The sequence below is a fragment of a genome, unplaced genomic scaffold (genome assembly GCF_019419815.1).
Source record: "Pyrus x bretschneideri cultivar Hongxiangsu unplaced genomic scaffold, Pyrus_bretschneideri_v1 Contig49, whole genome shotgun sequence".
Taxonomy (NCBI): Eukaryota; Viridiplantae; Streptophyta; class Magnoliopsida; order Rosales; family Rosaceae; genus Pyrus; species Pyrus x bretschneideri.
Window position 1 is genome coordinate 80,257 of NW_025999786.1, and position 16,804 is coordinate 97,060.

At 36.0% G+C, this 16,804-nt stretch overlaps 1 protein-coding gene across 1 annotated transcript; it reads left to right on the plus strand.

The window, feature by feature from the left end:
* Positions 1 to 5,409: 5,409 nt before the first annotated feature.
* LOC103967969 (auxin-induced protein 10A5) lies at positions 5,410 to 6,021 on the plus strand. Its single transcript, XM_009381301.3, has one exon. It carries the CDS (start codon positions 5,535 to 5,537, stop codon positions 5,838 to 5,840), a length of 306 nt encoding a protein of 101 aa, XP_009379576.2. The 5' UTR covers positions 5,410 to 5,534; the 3' UTR covers positions 5,841 to 6,021.
* Positions 6,022 to 16,804: the final 10,783 nt, after the last annotated feature.

Here is a 16,804-nt window from a genome sequence, read left to right on the forward strand (position 1 = left end):
GTGTATGATTTATAAAGTATGGTTTATTACTGATGTTTCAAAACTGTGATTGGTCGGCTTGTTTTGTTACTATCACATACTTTGAATTATTATCACTCACACAAGCTTCGCAACTTATTCAGGTTGTTGCCTTACTTGGTGCACCATTGCCACTGTGTATTGTGCAGGAGAGAGCTCTATGTATGCACGAGGTGCTTTTGGGGTAGTAGTCAAAGGTCAGAGAGCTTAGAGTGCTTAGGTTACCCCTATATCCTTTCTTGTATTATTTTGAGACCTATATTTTGGGAGCCTATGTGCATGTTACCCTAGTGACAGTTATGAGCTTTTGTTGTACAGTTGTTGTAAAAATTTGTGGGAGAGACCCCATCGACATCCTTTATTTGTGAATTTACAGTTTCAGTATTCCTTTGTGTATCTTGTTTGTATTTCCTTGCATCCCTTCATCTGACCGTAACGTGTCGATCCTGGACACATATCAAAATCGGAGCGTGACATTTTTAGTTCAAATTGTCGCACATTTTTTCAATTATTACCCATGACTTCGTCACAATTTTGTTGATGGCCAGCACACCTCTACCCCGAGTTTGATGGCTATTGGGGTTGGATGTGTCAACTGTAAGCAATGGGTATGGCATTTTGCGCCACCTGGGGAAAACAGATCCATTGATTCTGCTACATTGGGCATTTGGACGTGGCAACGATAGCGTTAAGTTAAATGATAAATTAGTCACCAACGGGGGTTCGAATCCACACCGTCATGTAAGCGCACAACACCTTTCCATCACTGTTGTAAAGAACCACTTGCCTTGGCGATGCTTGGGAGTTAGGGAATTAGAAGACTTTGTGTTCCTTTTCTCCCAAGTCTGATCATGTACATGTAGTTAACTGGTGTGCCAAAAGCGATCTGTAATCTAAAATGATTGGTTATAAGGAACAAATATGGACCCAATGAACATACAATTGTTCATGCAAAATCACGTGGACTTGTCTTTAAATTGCCCCTGAGGCTATCATATTAAAACTAAAGTAATTAAAATCTGTTGGTAAGGATAATAACCTAAACTCAAGAGAGACATGCTATTGTGCACCCAATAATACCGATATTGTCCCCACTTAACCACCTGCACAATCCTCAGGTGTGGGGTTTTATCACAAAAGGCCTTGGTGTTAGTTAGAATGGGGTAATTTTATATAAATGGGTCTTTGCCCTTTCCCCTGTCCGATGTGGGACAAAATGGGGTTCCAACACTCCCCCACATGTGAGACCCCATTTATGGGTCACATGTGAAATTCCACACATCGGCAACTACGTGGAGCCATGTCGGGACTCACCCAATCGCGTGGGACCAATGGGGATCACATGGCAGTATGGGCCCGCCCCCTGGCTCTAATACCATGTGGAAAATTTTCAGGTCGACGAGCCGAAGGCCCAAATCCAACCCAATCACGTGGGACCAATGGGGATCAAATGGCAGTATGGGCCCGCCCCCTGGCTCTGATACCATGTGGAAAATTTTCAGGTCGACGAGCCGAAGGCCCAAATCCAACAACACTAATACTGTCTCCACTTAACCACTTACACAATCCTCAGGTGTGGAGTTTTATCACAAAAAGCCTCGGTATTAGTTAGAGTGGGGTAATTCTATATAAATAGGTCTTTGTCCTTTTCTTTGTCCGATGTGGGATAGAATGGGGTTCCAACACTTACCTTCTTGTACTTTGTGTCCAAATTAATATAACAATCGATGTGTCGGAAAATCTCTAATAGTTGGTAGTGATTGGGATTTGCCGTAGATATAAGCATTTCATCAAAATCCACATGGCTTTGTCATCCAATTCATCACCGAGATTCCTTGGTAGTGATTGAAACTTAATATCCGTTAATTTGCTCCACATATTTTTCCTAATTGCTTAATGATATTTGGAAGACAAAACCATGTGATTAGACCTGGCATTCGTGTCGTGTTTCTCGTGTTCGTGTCGTTTTCGTGTCATACCCGATAGCTTAACGGGTCGTGTCGTGTAATACATGTTAAAGTAAACGGGTAATATGACCCGACCCGAAATCAACCCGTTAATATTATCAGGTAATATGACCCGACCTGTTACCCGTTAAGAAAATTATATTTTAAATCAATAAAAATGAAAAGAAAAACATAATTTGACCCAAAAAAATGTAAAACATAATACTAAATTAGTATATACATACTAAATTTCGGAGTTGACTCCTTAATGAAAGTTGTAAAGCTTTTCATTACGAGTGATTACATTTTTCACACTTAATATTATTAATTTTTCACTCAAATAAATAACATTGTTCATGAGATTTGGAGGGTTTTAAAATTCTACACTTATTTATACTTTCATCAAGTGTAACATAAGATTTTATGGTATCTACTAGTGTAAATATTTTAAATTGAAGATCGAATTCATTCATTGTATTCATATAGGATCAATGAGTGTAGCTGTAAAAAATCATCAAAATCGGAGTTAAAATAATCGTTAAATCGTAATTTTTCGTTTATAACTGTCGAAAAGTTTTGTCTTATTACTTGATCTGTGAATGTTTGCTTTTTTGCAATTTTTGGCGTATGCGATCTCGAAGCATATATAAACAAGTTTGACGGTTGGATCGTTGAAATTAGTTTCGTAGGATGTGTATCCCATCAAAACGATAGATTCACTAACACTTAAGAGTTTATTTATACTTTCATCAAGTATAACATAAGATTTTGTGGTATCCACTAGTGTAAATATTTTAAATTGAAGATTGAATTCATTCATTGTATTCATTTAGGGTCAAGGAGTGTAGCTGTAAAAATTCATCAAAATCGGAGTTAAAATAACCGTTAAATCGTAATTTTTCGTTTATAACCGTCGAAAAGTTTTATCTCATTACTTGATCTCTGAATGTTTGTTTTTTTGCAATTTTTGGCGTATGCGATCTCGAAGCATATATAAACAAGTTTGACGGTTGGATCGTTGAAATTAGTTTCGTAGGATGCGTATCCCATCAAAACGATGGATTCACTGACACTTAAGAGTTTATTTATACTTTCATCAAGTATAACATAAGATTTTGTGGTATCCACTAGTGTAAATATTTTAAATTGAAGATCGAATTCATTCATTGTATTCATTTAGGGTCAAGGAGTGTAGCTGTAAAAAATCATCACAATCGGAGTTATAATAACCGTTAAATCGTGATTTTTCGTTTATAACCGTCGAAATGTTTTGTCTCATTACTTGATCTCTGAATGTTTGTTTTTTGCAATTTTTGGCGTATGCGATCTCGAAGCATATATAAATAAGTTTGACGGTTGGATCGTTGAAATTAGTTTCGTAGGATGCGTATCACATCAAAACGATAGATTCACTAACACTTAAAAGTTTATTTATACTTTCATCAAGTATAACATAAGATTTTGTGGTATCCACTAGTATAAATATTTTAAATAGAAGATCGAATTCATTCATTGTATTTGTTTAGGGTCAAGGAGTGTAGTTGTAAAAAATCATCAAAATCGGAGTTAAAATAACCGTTAAATCGTGATTTTTCGTTTATAATTGTCGAAAAGTTTTGTCTTATTACTTGATCTCTGAATGTTTGTTTTTTGCAATTTTTGGCGTATGAGATCTTGAAGCATATATAAACAAGTTTGACGGTTGGATCGTTAAAATTAGTTTCTAAGATGCGTATCCCATCAAAACGATAGATTCACTAACAATTAAGAGTTTATTTATACTTTCATCAAGTATAACATAAGATTTTGTGGTATCCACTAGTGTAAATATTTTAAATTGAAGATCGAATTCATTCATTGTATTCATATAAGGTCAAGGAGTGTAGCTGTAAAAAATCATCAAAATCGGAGTTAAAATAACCGTTAAATCGTGATTTTTTGTTTATAACCGTTGAAAAGTTTTGTCTCATTACTTCGTCTCTGAATGTTTGTTTTTTTCAATTTTTGGAGTATGTGATCTCGAAGCATGTATAAACAAGTTTGACGGTTGGATCATTGAAATTAGTTTCATAGGATGCGTATCCCATCAAAACGATACATTAACTAACACTTAAGAGTTTATTTATATTTTCATTAAGTATAACATAAGATTTGTGGTATCCACTAGTGTAAATATTTTAACTTGAAGATCGAATTCAATCATTGTATTCATATAAGGTCAAGGAGTGTAGCTGTAAAAAATCATCAAAATCGGAGTTAAAATAACCGTTAAATCGTGATTTTTCGTTTATAACCGTTGAAAAGTTTTGTCTCATTACTTCGTCTCTGAATGTTTGTTTTTTTCAATTTTTGGAGTATGCGATATCGAAGCATGTATAAACAAGTTTGACGGTTGGATTGTTGAAATTAGTTTTGTAGGATACGTATCCCGTCAAAACGATAAATTCATTAACACTTAAGAGTTTATTCATACTTTCATCATTTTGATGGGATACGCATTGATGTTATACTTAAATGAAAGTATAAATAAACTTTAAGCGTTAGTGAATCTTATCGTTTTGATGACTTGGAATAAATATATTAATTATTTATATATTTTAAGTGTTAATTAGACTATGTTTCAATTAGTATGTGATGATATTTAATAATAAAATTACATTTATGTTTTTTATTACGTATTTTATTTTTATTCAAGTTAAAATGTTATAAGAGATAAAAAAAAAAAAAAAAAAGCTGGTTATTTTTTTTCTTTGGGTTAAACATTAGGCGGGAAATGGATGGATATAGGTTGCAAAATTTCCCAAACATTAGGTGGGAAATGGATGAAACTCTTGAAATATTAGGCGGGAAATTAATTACTATAATTTTTTGATGTTTTTGGTATTTTTAAATTACTTGATATTTTTATTTTTAATGTGTTTTATGATTTTTAATCTCAATCTTTGCCTATAATATACTATAAAAATAAATAAATAAATAAAACTTAAATTTTAAAATTTATATAGAATAACAATAGAATAATAATTAATAAACAATATATACATATTCATTATATCTATTGCATTTTATAGTAAGTTTTTTTTAGTAGTTTAAAAAATTAAAATCATCAAAATAACATTTTTCTTATCGTGTCGAAACAGGTTACCCGCGTGTCACTCTCGTGTAAACCTGTTAAGGACCCGTTATTAACGGGTTATTATCGTGTGACCCGATAATGACCCGATTAGTTATCGTGTTGACCCGAAACCTGTTATTTTCGTGTCGTTTACGTGTCGTGTTAACGGGTCGTGTAATAAATTGCCAGGTCTACATGTGATCCCTCATCATCAGCCCTTGTTCCCTTCTATACCCTATCCAGATTGTCTTTGTTTGCACCATATATTTCTTTCAAGAGAGATAACCTACACGTAACCAGTCAAGTATATATAAACATATGACTGGCTCATTTGATAACCACGAAAAACAATTCTACAAACTCTCAAGTCTACGAACTTCTCAAGTACTATAGTTTTCTTTGTTCTGTGAGTTCCTTGAGATTTTCTTCTACTTTTGGTCTTGAGAGTTACAACAATGGGTTTCCGCCTTCCGGCTGTAATTCCTGCTAAGAAACTTCTTCGACGTTCTTTTTCAAATACAACCAAAGGAGCTTCAACTAATTTAGCATACGTCCCAAAAGGTTATTTTGCAGTTTATGTTGGCGAGAGCGAAAAGCAGAGATTTGTAATTCCAGTATCATTCCTTAATGAGCCTTCATTTCAAGAGTTGCTAAGTGAGGCTGAAGAAGAATTCGGGTTTGATCATCCAATGGGTGGTCTAACAATTCCTTGCAGACAAGATGCCTTCCTTCATCTCACTTCTCACTTGAATGCATCGTGAGATTACGTAATGGAAATCTGCATATTACACGAACTAACTGGTTGATAGAAATTTTTAATGTAGACAATCTAAACATTCTGTAACTTTTTTTTTTTAATGGGAAGTTAATCAAATTAATGTCTCCCTGAATTATGTAGAAATCTAGCAACTTTTAATTAGATATTCACACTGTTTTTGCTCATCTTCGTTCGTTTATCCATTATCCAAGCTATACACAGCTATGTTTCCACATACTGGCTTACAACAATTTTACTAACTGTTCTCCTTACTAAATTCTATTCCCCTCATTTCTGGTCTTCCGTTTACAAGCTCAAAATATTTCATGATCGTGTGATGAATCGTTTGATTTAACCTAAAGGTTATCATTGCAACATATTTATAATCTACGTTACCTTCTATCTTGTATGGAAAATTTTCGCCAATGAAATTATTTCTTTTCAAAACAAAAGGTTGGCATCAATCTTATGAGACCTTCTATCTTTTACCATCCAAAACATAGTAGCCTTTCCAGTTTAACTTAGTATGTAATTGAGATCTTTTTTAGTTATAAATATTTTCTTAAACAGATGATGAGAGGTAAGAAAAAACATATTGGATTAGTTGTTCTTCAAATTCCCCTCCTATTGATTATCCCATTAGGATCTCTTTTAGTTGCACTGAGAATATCTAATAAACAGTTTTGGCCATACCATTATTTGAAACAACACCAACAACAAAGCCTTATTGCACTAAGTGAGGTCGGCTATATGAATCTTAGAACGCCATTGCGCTCGGTTTTGTGCCATATCTTCTGTTAGATCCAAATAGTCCAAATTTTTTCTTATGGTCTCTTTCCAAGTCTTCCTAGGTCTTCCAAACCTTATGATAATAAACCATAACATATTTGAAACTCAGCCTACGTAAGTTTATCTTACATTGCCGGTCCCAAGCCCGGATAAAGGAGAAGGGAGAAGGCGTCAAGTAGTTGACAACCGGCACTCCTATCGTCCGTCAAATCCTTATGATAATAAACCATAACATTATTTGAAAACAAAAAGAAAATCGTAATTTCTTATTGCGCAACAAGGGTGTGTACTTATTTTATGGTAAAACAGAGAATTAGACAATATTAGCTCCTCGGAGTAGTAAGTTAAAGTGTCCACCTTCGGACCAGAAAGCGAAAGGTCTGAGGCTCTCTCGGAACCCGCCACAAGTCCCTCCATTCAAATTCATTATTATTGAAAGAGCATTTATTAGGGCTACTGTAGGTTCTAACGTTTATCTTACTTTATAATTTTGTAAGTAGTCTTTTTCTCCTTGATTTAAGGAGATTGTTGTTAGTCTTTTTCTTGTTGTCATCTCCTTGATTTAAGGAGATTAGTGTATGGTCTCTAGATTCCTTGATTTAAGGAGATTGAGGTATGTTGATGTAAGTCCTCTAGACTAGCCTTTATGGGGGTTTCAAGGGGTTTTCTTGGATATCTTCGTGCATTGCAAGTCCACTGAATCCTTCTCCTTAAATACATTTTCCTCCTCTTTTGTAACCTAATGATTTTACTTTGCAATACAAGAAAGAACTACACTTAAAAGTCAATATGGTATCAAAGCAGGTTTTTTTTTTAACCTGTCTCTGTGTATCTCGTCTTGTAAACACCTTCAATCTTCAAGGAAATGGCTGAAGAAAACTCAGTCAACCAGGAAGTTGACAACACCATTACTTCTCAGCCTGAGAAGCTTTCAGAAGTGGGTATCAATCCCAACCAAAGGCTCAGCTCAATACTATTGAATGAGTTCAATTATCTTCCATGGTCAAGGGCACTTACATTTGCCCTTGGAGGAAGAAACAAACTCGGGTTCATCAATGGTAATGTTCCAACCCTAGAAAATACATCCTCGGATTATGAAGCTTGACTATGTAAAGATCAACTTGTTATGTCATGGTTGCTCAACTCCATGGAAAGGAAAATAGTTGAAATCTTCTGCTACTCAGAGTATTCTCTCTTGCTATGGACAAGGGTGAAGGAGATGTATGGGAACCAAAACAATTCCACTTGGGTGTTTCAACTTAAAAGAGATATCTCTGCTATCCAGCAAGAAGGTAAGAGCTGTCACGCCCCAATCCCGACATACGTCTAGAATTGACACGTGACGTCACCAAAAGTTCGTATCTATCATACCCCACCTCCGGGATATGGGCAAGCACAACTCAATAATCGAATCGCATAGTTATTTTTTGTATGCATTATGGCTGCATCTAACCTCCCTGTTAGACTGCCTACGTACCCTAGAAAGGGATCAAGCCATTCGTAGTTCGTCATGCACAATAATTGACATACAACACAGTCCAATTAAGTCGAAAGGCATAACATTTCTCAATCAATCAATAGAACTTGACAAGCATGAAATTACTCGACTCAGGGTTACATAACAAACCCACCTGAAAATCATGATTTCCCCTCCATCTATATATAAATCATTATGTCGCAACATGATACCGCAATTCACAACATATATCATTTCAAAGAACTAATGAAACACAATACCATTCTCTAGCCACATTTATCAACAAGTCTAATCATAACAATAACCATGATATCCAACATAACAATCCCACATGACGATTAACATTTCCACTTCATCCATCACATAATTCATCACATTTCCCACATAAAATCGCATTTTATAGTGTGTAACATAGTTAAGAATTAACAAAGTACACATTATTCTCTAGAAATATTAATCAACTAAAATACTCATGATAACCACACTCATATCCAATGTCATTCCATAATCACATCAATCAATAATGTCAACCATCACATCATCAATAACACATACAACATGTCGAAACGCAAGGCTAGAGCAATACAATTCGGTTGAAGACTACATCTTTGGAAAAAGGGATTTTGGACCACCCAACGGACCAAGGCACCAAAGGGGATTCCGGACCATCACTCAACGAAATCCAAACAGAACTCAGTTCCAGACCACCCAACCGAATTGAACGGAAGTCCAAGAAGCATAACAACGGCTCAAAGGAACAAGACATGATTCAAGTTACCCAATTCACGAAAACTCAACGAAACAAAGCAATATCGAGCACAAATCCACATCACAATGGGTTATCGGTCAATTACTAGACCTCACATCTCCCAAGCAATTCAATATGCATTTCAATCACATGTCACAACCAGTTCCAATACACAAGTCAAATCACATTTCATTTCATCATACCAATCACCATACTTCCAACATTATATCTCAATACATAGCTTGTAACATATCAAGAAATCACGAAGCACAATATTAATATTTAATTACGTTAATCAATCAGTGAGATAACATATCATTTCACGAATTTAATGAAAGAACTCTACATAATTCCCAACTTGGGTTATGAATAATAACATGGTAATTCTAATTTATTTTCACAATATCTATTGTGGGTAATCCCCATCTACTCAAATTTAGGATTCTAAAATCACCTTACGGAATGAACAAGAGCAAGGATTCCGGACCACTCAACGGAACCAAAATATTAAGCGGTTTCTCATAATCTACCCAGACCTGTCATATGTAAAGTCAATGCCAATATTATGGAATTGGTGCACTGGCAAATTAGGCACTCAGATAAGCTGAGAGGCTCGGGTGAGGGACAATAAAATAAGTATGTGATACAATAATAAAACCAGCCATCAATCATAATTTATAAACCTTGAATATAAATCTTTCATAAGAAATCAATACCAAACTTTTGAAAACTCCGAGTGAGCCACCCAGACATCCAAAAGTTCATTTCAAATAACCATAACATCTCACACCCATATTCACATACACTCAATGAAAGTAGAATTAGGGCGACACAGTTCATCCAAAGCCTACACCTTTGCAACCATCTCAAACTAAACTCAATGAACTAAGGTGGATACAATCCTGGACCATCACTCAACGAGATCGCGGAGTAAGAAGGATTCCGGACCATCACTCAACGGAACCCAAACCAAGATAAGATTCCTGACCATCACTCAATGGAATCGCGGGGTGGAGTAGGAAGGATTCCGGACCATCACTCAATGGAATCCAAACCAGGATACGATTCCGGACCATCACTCAACGGAATCGCGGAGTACATTGCATAACCACCAATCAATGACACAACACATGAATCAAGTTACTTAAGTTATAAAGGCTCAACGAAACAAGAAATGAAATAATGAAACGAGCATTGACACATGTTTCAAAGCAACAAATCCCATGACAATGGGTTAACGGTCCACCACTAGCCCTCACCTTCATCAAATCAAGCCAATCATACAAAACAAACCATATTTCCAATATGCATGTCAAATCCTACTTCATATAACTATATCATTGGCTAAATATGAAAATTAACAATTTATAGGAAAAATGATTATAAAACCATTTCATATTCACATATATTAAAGTCACTCACATTTCATCATATCATACCATCTATGTAAATGAACCACCTTTCGAATATGCACGTCAAATCACATATCACGATCATCATCAGTACACAAACCAAATCATGTTTAATAAACATAGATCTATGGCTATATATATATATATATATAAAAAAAAAGAAATCAAGGTAATAACCATATCACATATGTTCAAGTCACTCTCTAATCAATGTAGGCCCACTAGACTTCACTTAAGTCTCCCATAGTACTAATTTTATTATTTAAAACGTTCCGAGACATGTTGACCATAATTCAACTCTTGGTCAACGATGGGGTCCACAACGATCCGCAAATCAGATTTATGATCCATAACTTCCCAAAGTCCACATTATGCTTCGAAAATAACATACTAAAGTTTCATTATGATCCAATGGTCGGATTGTCATCATTCACACAAACAAGTGGCAGTCCAAATTGATCACCACACCAAACAATTGAATCTTTGGAAACCGAGCTAGACATAGGTTCACATGGTCACTAGAAGGTATTTGAAACCTAGACAACACTCGTGAACGATCCCACGCACCGCCACACGTGGTGGAAGTCAAGATGGAGGGTTTAGAAACCCCGAATTTTCAACATTAACTAGATGAACTCAAATTTATGTGGTAGCTAGAGCTCAACAAGGGAAACACTTTTCACAACTAGGCCAACGATAAATTCTAACCGGAAACCATCCAATTTCACGGAAGAAAACTGGATTTCTAGGGTTCTAAACACCCAACTCTAAAATGAATACGAAAGCACAAACTAAGCATACCACTTGAAAGATTATGAAGAGTAGATGAAGTTTCATACCTCACTCGAAGGAAATCGTTGCCGGAATCGCCGGAAAAGTCGTGGGCTTTGCGACCTCGAACTGTAAAGATGGAAAAGAAATGGGGAAATCTAACATCACAGAGATGTAGGGCTCGTCAGGAGCTTTCCATGGACCCCAAGATCACCCAAAACGGAGCTCGGATGAAGAAGATACAAGCGGATCAAGTTTGGTGGGTTTATGGGTCCAATTCTCCCTAAAAGGGTTATGTAGCTCCCCTTTCCATTTTCTGAACCCCCCCCCCTTCCTTTTTTCTGGAGGTTTCACTCCAATTATAGCATTTTGGTAAAATTACCAAAATGCCACCAACTTCAAACGACTCTAACTTCTCCGTTCGGACTCGGAAATAAGATATGTTTACGCCTACGCGCTCATGGAATTGAACTCTACCTAACCAATTCAAGAGTTGACCGAAAAGGTCGAGAAAATTTGAAATGACTAAAGTACCCCTCACTTCGTTTTTCTTAAATTTGGAGAAATAAAGAACTAGTTCCAATCAAATCTTCGAAATACGCCAAGAATAAAATAAAATAATAATTTTGGGGACGGGATATCACAAGAGCTTTATTCAGCATCTTGGATCTTTGAAAAGTATATGGAATGAACTGGATGTCTACCGGCCACATACTACTGATTCCACAGTTCTCTTAAAAATGGCTGAGGAAGATAAAATCTTCTAGCTATTATCTAGCTTGAGTGCAGATTATGGGGATCTGAGAAGTCACATTCTCATGAATCCTGAGCTACCAACCTTCACAAGCATTTGTGCTACCGTTCAACGAGATGAAGTGAGAAAGAAGGTTATGAATGCTAGAACAAAAGCAAATGTTACTGAAACTCGAGCCTGCATGACAACTGAGAAGAGATACAGAGGTAAAACCCCTAAATTGAAGTGTTAACATTGCCACTACAATGGTCACGTAAAGGAGACGTGTTGGATCTTTCATCTAGAGTTGAAACTAGACTTCTTGAAAGACAAAGGTGCACCAAGGCGACCTTAACCTCAGCAATTTTCCCACCGAGCCAACATGGCTTCATCTTCATCTATTAACAATCATGATCATTACAAGTAGTTCACAACCAATCCTGCAGACCTTATAAACAAGTTTGCAACTTTCCTACACAAGGAAACATGAAAAGAAGAAGCTAATCAAGCTGTTGATTATGAAGATGGAAATATCACGGCTTTGTTGGGCAAGTTTGCTGGATTTTTGGCCAATGATGATCTAATGCCAAAGCAAGACCTTCAAGGTATTTTGAATGTTTTCAAGCAGACTCTAAATGCCAATTTGTTGCATGATTTTTGGATTGTTTATTCTGGATCCATAGACCACATAACTAACAAAGTTTTGAAACTAAAAGAGTTTGAAAAATTGCATAAACCATCACAAGTGTCAGTTGCAAATGGTGAAGGGGCCAAGGTTGTAGGAAAGGGAAAAGTTCACTTGATTTCAGATAAAATTGAGTCTATGGCGTTGTATGTTCCTTTATTTCCTTTTCAACTTCTATCTGTGGGAGAAATCACAAATACTTTGAACTGTTTGGTCATTTTTTCACCACAAAGGGTAATTTTTCAAGATTGTATCACCAAGAAGACGATTGGTGAGGGTTTTTTCCTAGATGGCCTATATTTCATCTCAAAAAACAGTTTAACTACTTTTCAAGTCAAGTCAGCACCAAACCAAGACAACCCTTGGTGCCATCAACGCCTAGCTCATCCTTCCCAACCTATTTTGTCAACCTAGTTTCCCAAGTCAAGCAAAAGAGCAATTGAGTGTGAAACCTACCACATGTCGAAAGCTACTAGATTACCTTTGGGAGAGTCAGTTTCTAGGCTAGCAAGAATTTTAAGCTTGTACACTCAGATATATGGGGACCAATTAGTGAATCTTTTGATGGTTACAAGTATTTTGTAACCTTTGTTGATGATTATTCAAAAAATCAAGTAATGGACATGTTTAAAGATTTCCATAATCTTGTCAAAAATCATTTCTCTTCAAACATTCAAACTCTAAAGTCTGATAATGGTTCATAATACATGTCTCAAATCATGACACAATACTTGAGCAATAGTGGCATTATGCATCAAACTAGTTGTGTGGGAACTCCACAGCAAAATGGCATTTCTGAGAGAAAAAATCGTGACTTATTGGAGAAAACTAGGGCACTAATGTTGCAGATGAATGTGCCTAAAAAATTCTGGTCACACATAGTGTTATAGCAGCTGCCTATTTGATTAACAGATTACTTAGTAGAGTGTTAAAGTTCAAGTCTCCAATGGAGATAATAAAAGGAGGAAATGTGTATCTCTCACACCTTAAAGTTTTTGGATGCATACGTTTTGTGCACATTCAATCTCTATATCGAGATAAACTAAATCCTCGGGAAGCAAAGTGCATCTTTCTTGGGTATTCTTCAACTCAAAAAGGATACAAATGTTATAACCCTCAACTTAGGAAACTTATTGCATCTAAGGATGTTAGGTTTCATGAAACTAACCCTTTTTTCAATAAGAATCTTGAAGTTACCACTCAGGGGGAAAACTACTTGTATCTATTTCCCTTCCCAAAAACATATGTCATGATCACTGAGGTTCCAATTTTGAATGTTAACACACCTACTTAAGAAACCCTCTCTTTGAGTGAACAAATTCATGAAGGTCGGTCTCCTAGCAATACAACTAATGAAGAGTGTGAAAACTTGCAAAGTGTGACTTCATAAGCAATGGAATATGAACAAACACCTATTGCACCTCGACCTAACCCTGCAAAAGAGAGACAAATGCCTGCAATATTACTTGACTATGAGACTTACAAGCCACGACATCTAACCTCCAATTATGTCTCCTATCACAAGCTTGCACCTACTCATAGTGCATTTCTCAACAAGGTTTCTGATCTCATAGAACCTCAAAATTTCTGTAATGCTAGTGAATCTGAAGTTACATGTTATCGATCAACACAACACTTGGAGCATTGTAAAGTTACCAAAAGGGAAGAAGGTTGTGGGATGCAGGTGGATATATAAGATCAACTTTAATTCAGATGGATCAATTGAAAGACATAAAGCAAGATCGGTAGCTCATGGATTCACACAAGCCCTAGATGTGGACTACATGGAAACCTTTGCTCCTGTTGCAAAGATGAACTCTGTAAGGGTACTCTCACTTGTTGTGAATAAGGGATGGTCAATGTATCAAATGGATGTTCATAATGCATTCTTGCATGAGGATCTCGAAGAGGAAGTCTACATGAAATTGCCTCCTGGTCATCCTCAAAGTTGTAATTCATAGATACTGTGCAGCTTGCATAAAGCTGTCTATGGACTTAAACAATCTCCTCGAGCTTGGTATGCCAAACTCAGCTCGATTCTCATTAGTGCTGGTTTTCGCAAAAGCAATGCAGATTCTTCAATGTTCGTACGTTCAGGAATTGCTGGGAAATTAGTGGTGTTAATCTATGTTGATGACTTAATTATCACGGGTGATAGTGATGAAGAAATTGCCAATATCAAACAAGCCCTACAACAACAATTTGACATCAATGATCTAGTGTTGTTGAAGTACTTTTTAGGTATAGAAATGACATATTCTCATAAAGGCCTATTTCTAAACCAGCGAAAGTATATGCTCGATCTCCTCAAGAAAGCCAACATGAGTGATGTCAAACTAGCCAAGACATATCTTGATAGCAAACTCAAATTCAGCTTGGAAGGTGAATCACTTCCCAACGTTGGTTACTATTAAATACTTGTTGGCAATTTGATATATCTCACTATAACCCAGCCTGACATCTCATATTCTATGAGTATTGCTAGTCCATTCATGCACTCACCCACTCTTGAACATTTCAATATTGTTAAAAGAATCCTGCGATACTTGAAAGGATTGGTGGGTCGTGGTATAGTCATGAAGAACAATGGAAGCACTCAAATAATGGGATATTGCGATGTTGACTGGGCTGGAAATTTAGTAGATCAAAAATCAATAACTGGGTATTGCATTATTGTGGGAGGAAACTTAGTCACATGGAAAAGCAAAAAACAAACAGTAGTTGTCAAATTAAGTGTTGAGGCTGAGTATAGATTGATGGCTTCCACTACTTATGAGTTAATCTGGTTGCACGGCCTGCTTTGTGATTTAGGGGTATTCAACTCCCAGTCCATGCCTCTTTATTGTGACAATTAGGCAGCCATGTACATTGCCTCCGATCTGGTGTTTCACGAAAGAACCAAGCACAACAAAGTGGATTGCCACTATGTGTGTGAACAAGTGCAAACACAGGTTATTCAAACCCGTTATGTCAGAAGTATTGATCAACTTGCTGACCTATTTACCAAATCCTTACCCATGCATCAGTTTCAACGTCTCTTGGGCAAGCTTGGATCCATCAATATGCTGGATCTAGCTTGAAGAGGAGTATTGAAATAGTGGTTATTAGGGCTACTAGAGGTTCTAAGGTTTATCTTACTTTATCATTTTGTAAGTAGTCTTTTTCTCCTTGATTTAAGGAGAGTAAGTCTTTTTCTTGTTGTCATCTCCTTGATTTATGGAGATTAGTGTATGGTCTCTAGATTCCTTAATTTAAGGAGATTGAGGTATGTTGATGTAAGTCATCTAGACTAGCCTTTATGGGGGTTTCAAGGGGTTTTCTTGGATGTCTTCGTGCACTGCAAGTGCATTGAATCCTTCTCCTTAAATACCTCTTCCTACTCTTTTGTAACCTTATATTTTACTTTGCAATACAAGAAAGAACTACACTTAAAAGTCAATAATTACATAGAGAAGAATATTAAACAAAAAGAGGGGGGAAAGCATGAATAAAGCTCACATGAGCAAATACAAACTCAAAACATACATTGGAAAAAAGTCATCAAACTACAGTTCAGAAGATGGGACAAATAATGAAATAAGCTGAAGCCCTAATAACACAATTGGAGAAAAATCTCTTATTTTATCTACTTGTCTTGCTCTAAAGAATTTACTTCTTCAAAAGTATTGAGTTTAAAGTGTTACTCATGAAATTTCTTTAGTATTAAATAGTAAATTTGGATTTTCTCCAATTATTAGTTTGAAGTGTTTTTCTCTAAATTGTGACTTTCTCGAGGAATTACATGTGATGAGCACTTATCCATATGTCTGGACATTTTCACACAATATATGTTCTACGTTTTTTTTTTTTTGTACACATTTTAGAGATTTTCATTTTTTAGCAAATAGTCTATGCTAAAAAAAAAAAAAAAAAAAAGTGAAAACGAACAAGAGAGGACGATAAAGTATACATTCTCAACTATCTTTGCAAAACAATTAATTACATGTGAGGGATGGGACTGATAATAAAAAGTATGCACATATTACATTATTAGCATGACATGTTGTTGACTGTAAAAATTACGAAGTCTGGCCCATAGGCCGAGTAAGTATGACTTAACTATGTCTTGCACAGGCTCGTAATCTGTCTTTTTTTTTTTTTTTTTTTTTTTTTTTTTTCTAGTGACAAGCTCATTGTCTTGCATAGGCCTATAACCTAGCTCTGATACCATGTTGAATTTTTCAGGTCAAAGGGTCGTGGGCCTTAGTCCAACAACTCTGATACTGTCCCGAACTTGGTAATTACCACATGCTCAATCCGTCAGGTCTAAGGTTGTATCACAAAAGGTCTTGGCATTAGTTAGAGTGGGTAATC

Bases quoted from the DNA above. Each gene is read 5' to 3' on its own strand.
- LOC103967969 (XM_009381301.3), top strand. From the start codon at position 5,535: ATGGGTTTCCGCCTTCCGGCTGTAATTCCTGCTAAGAAACTTCTTCGA.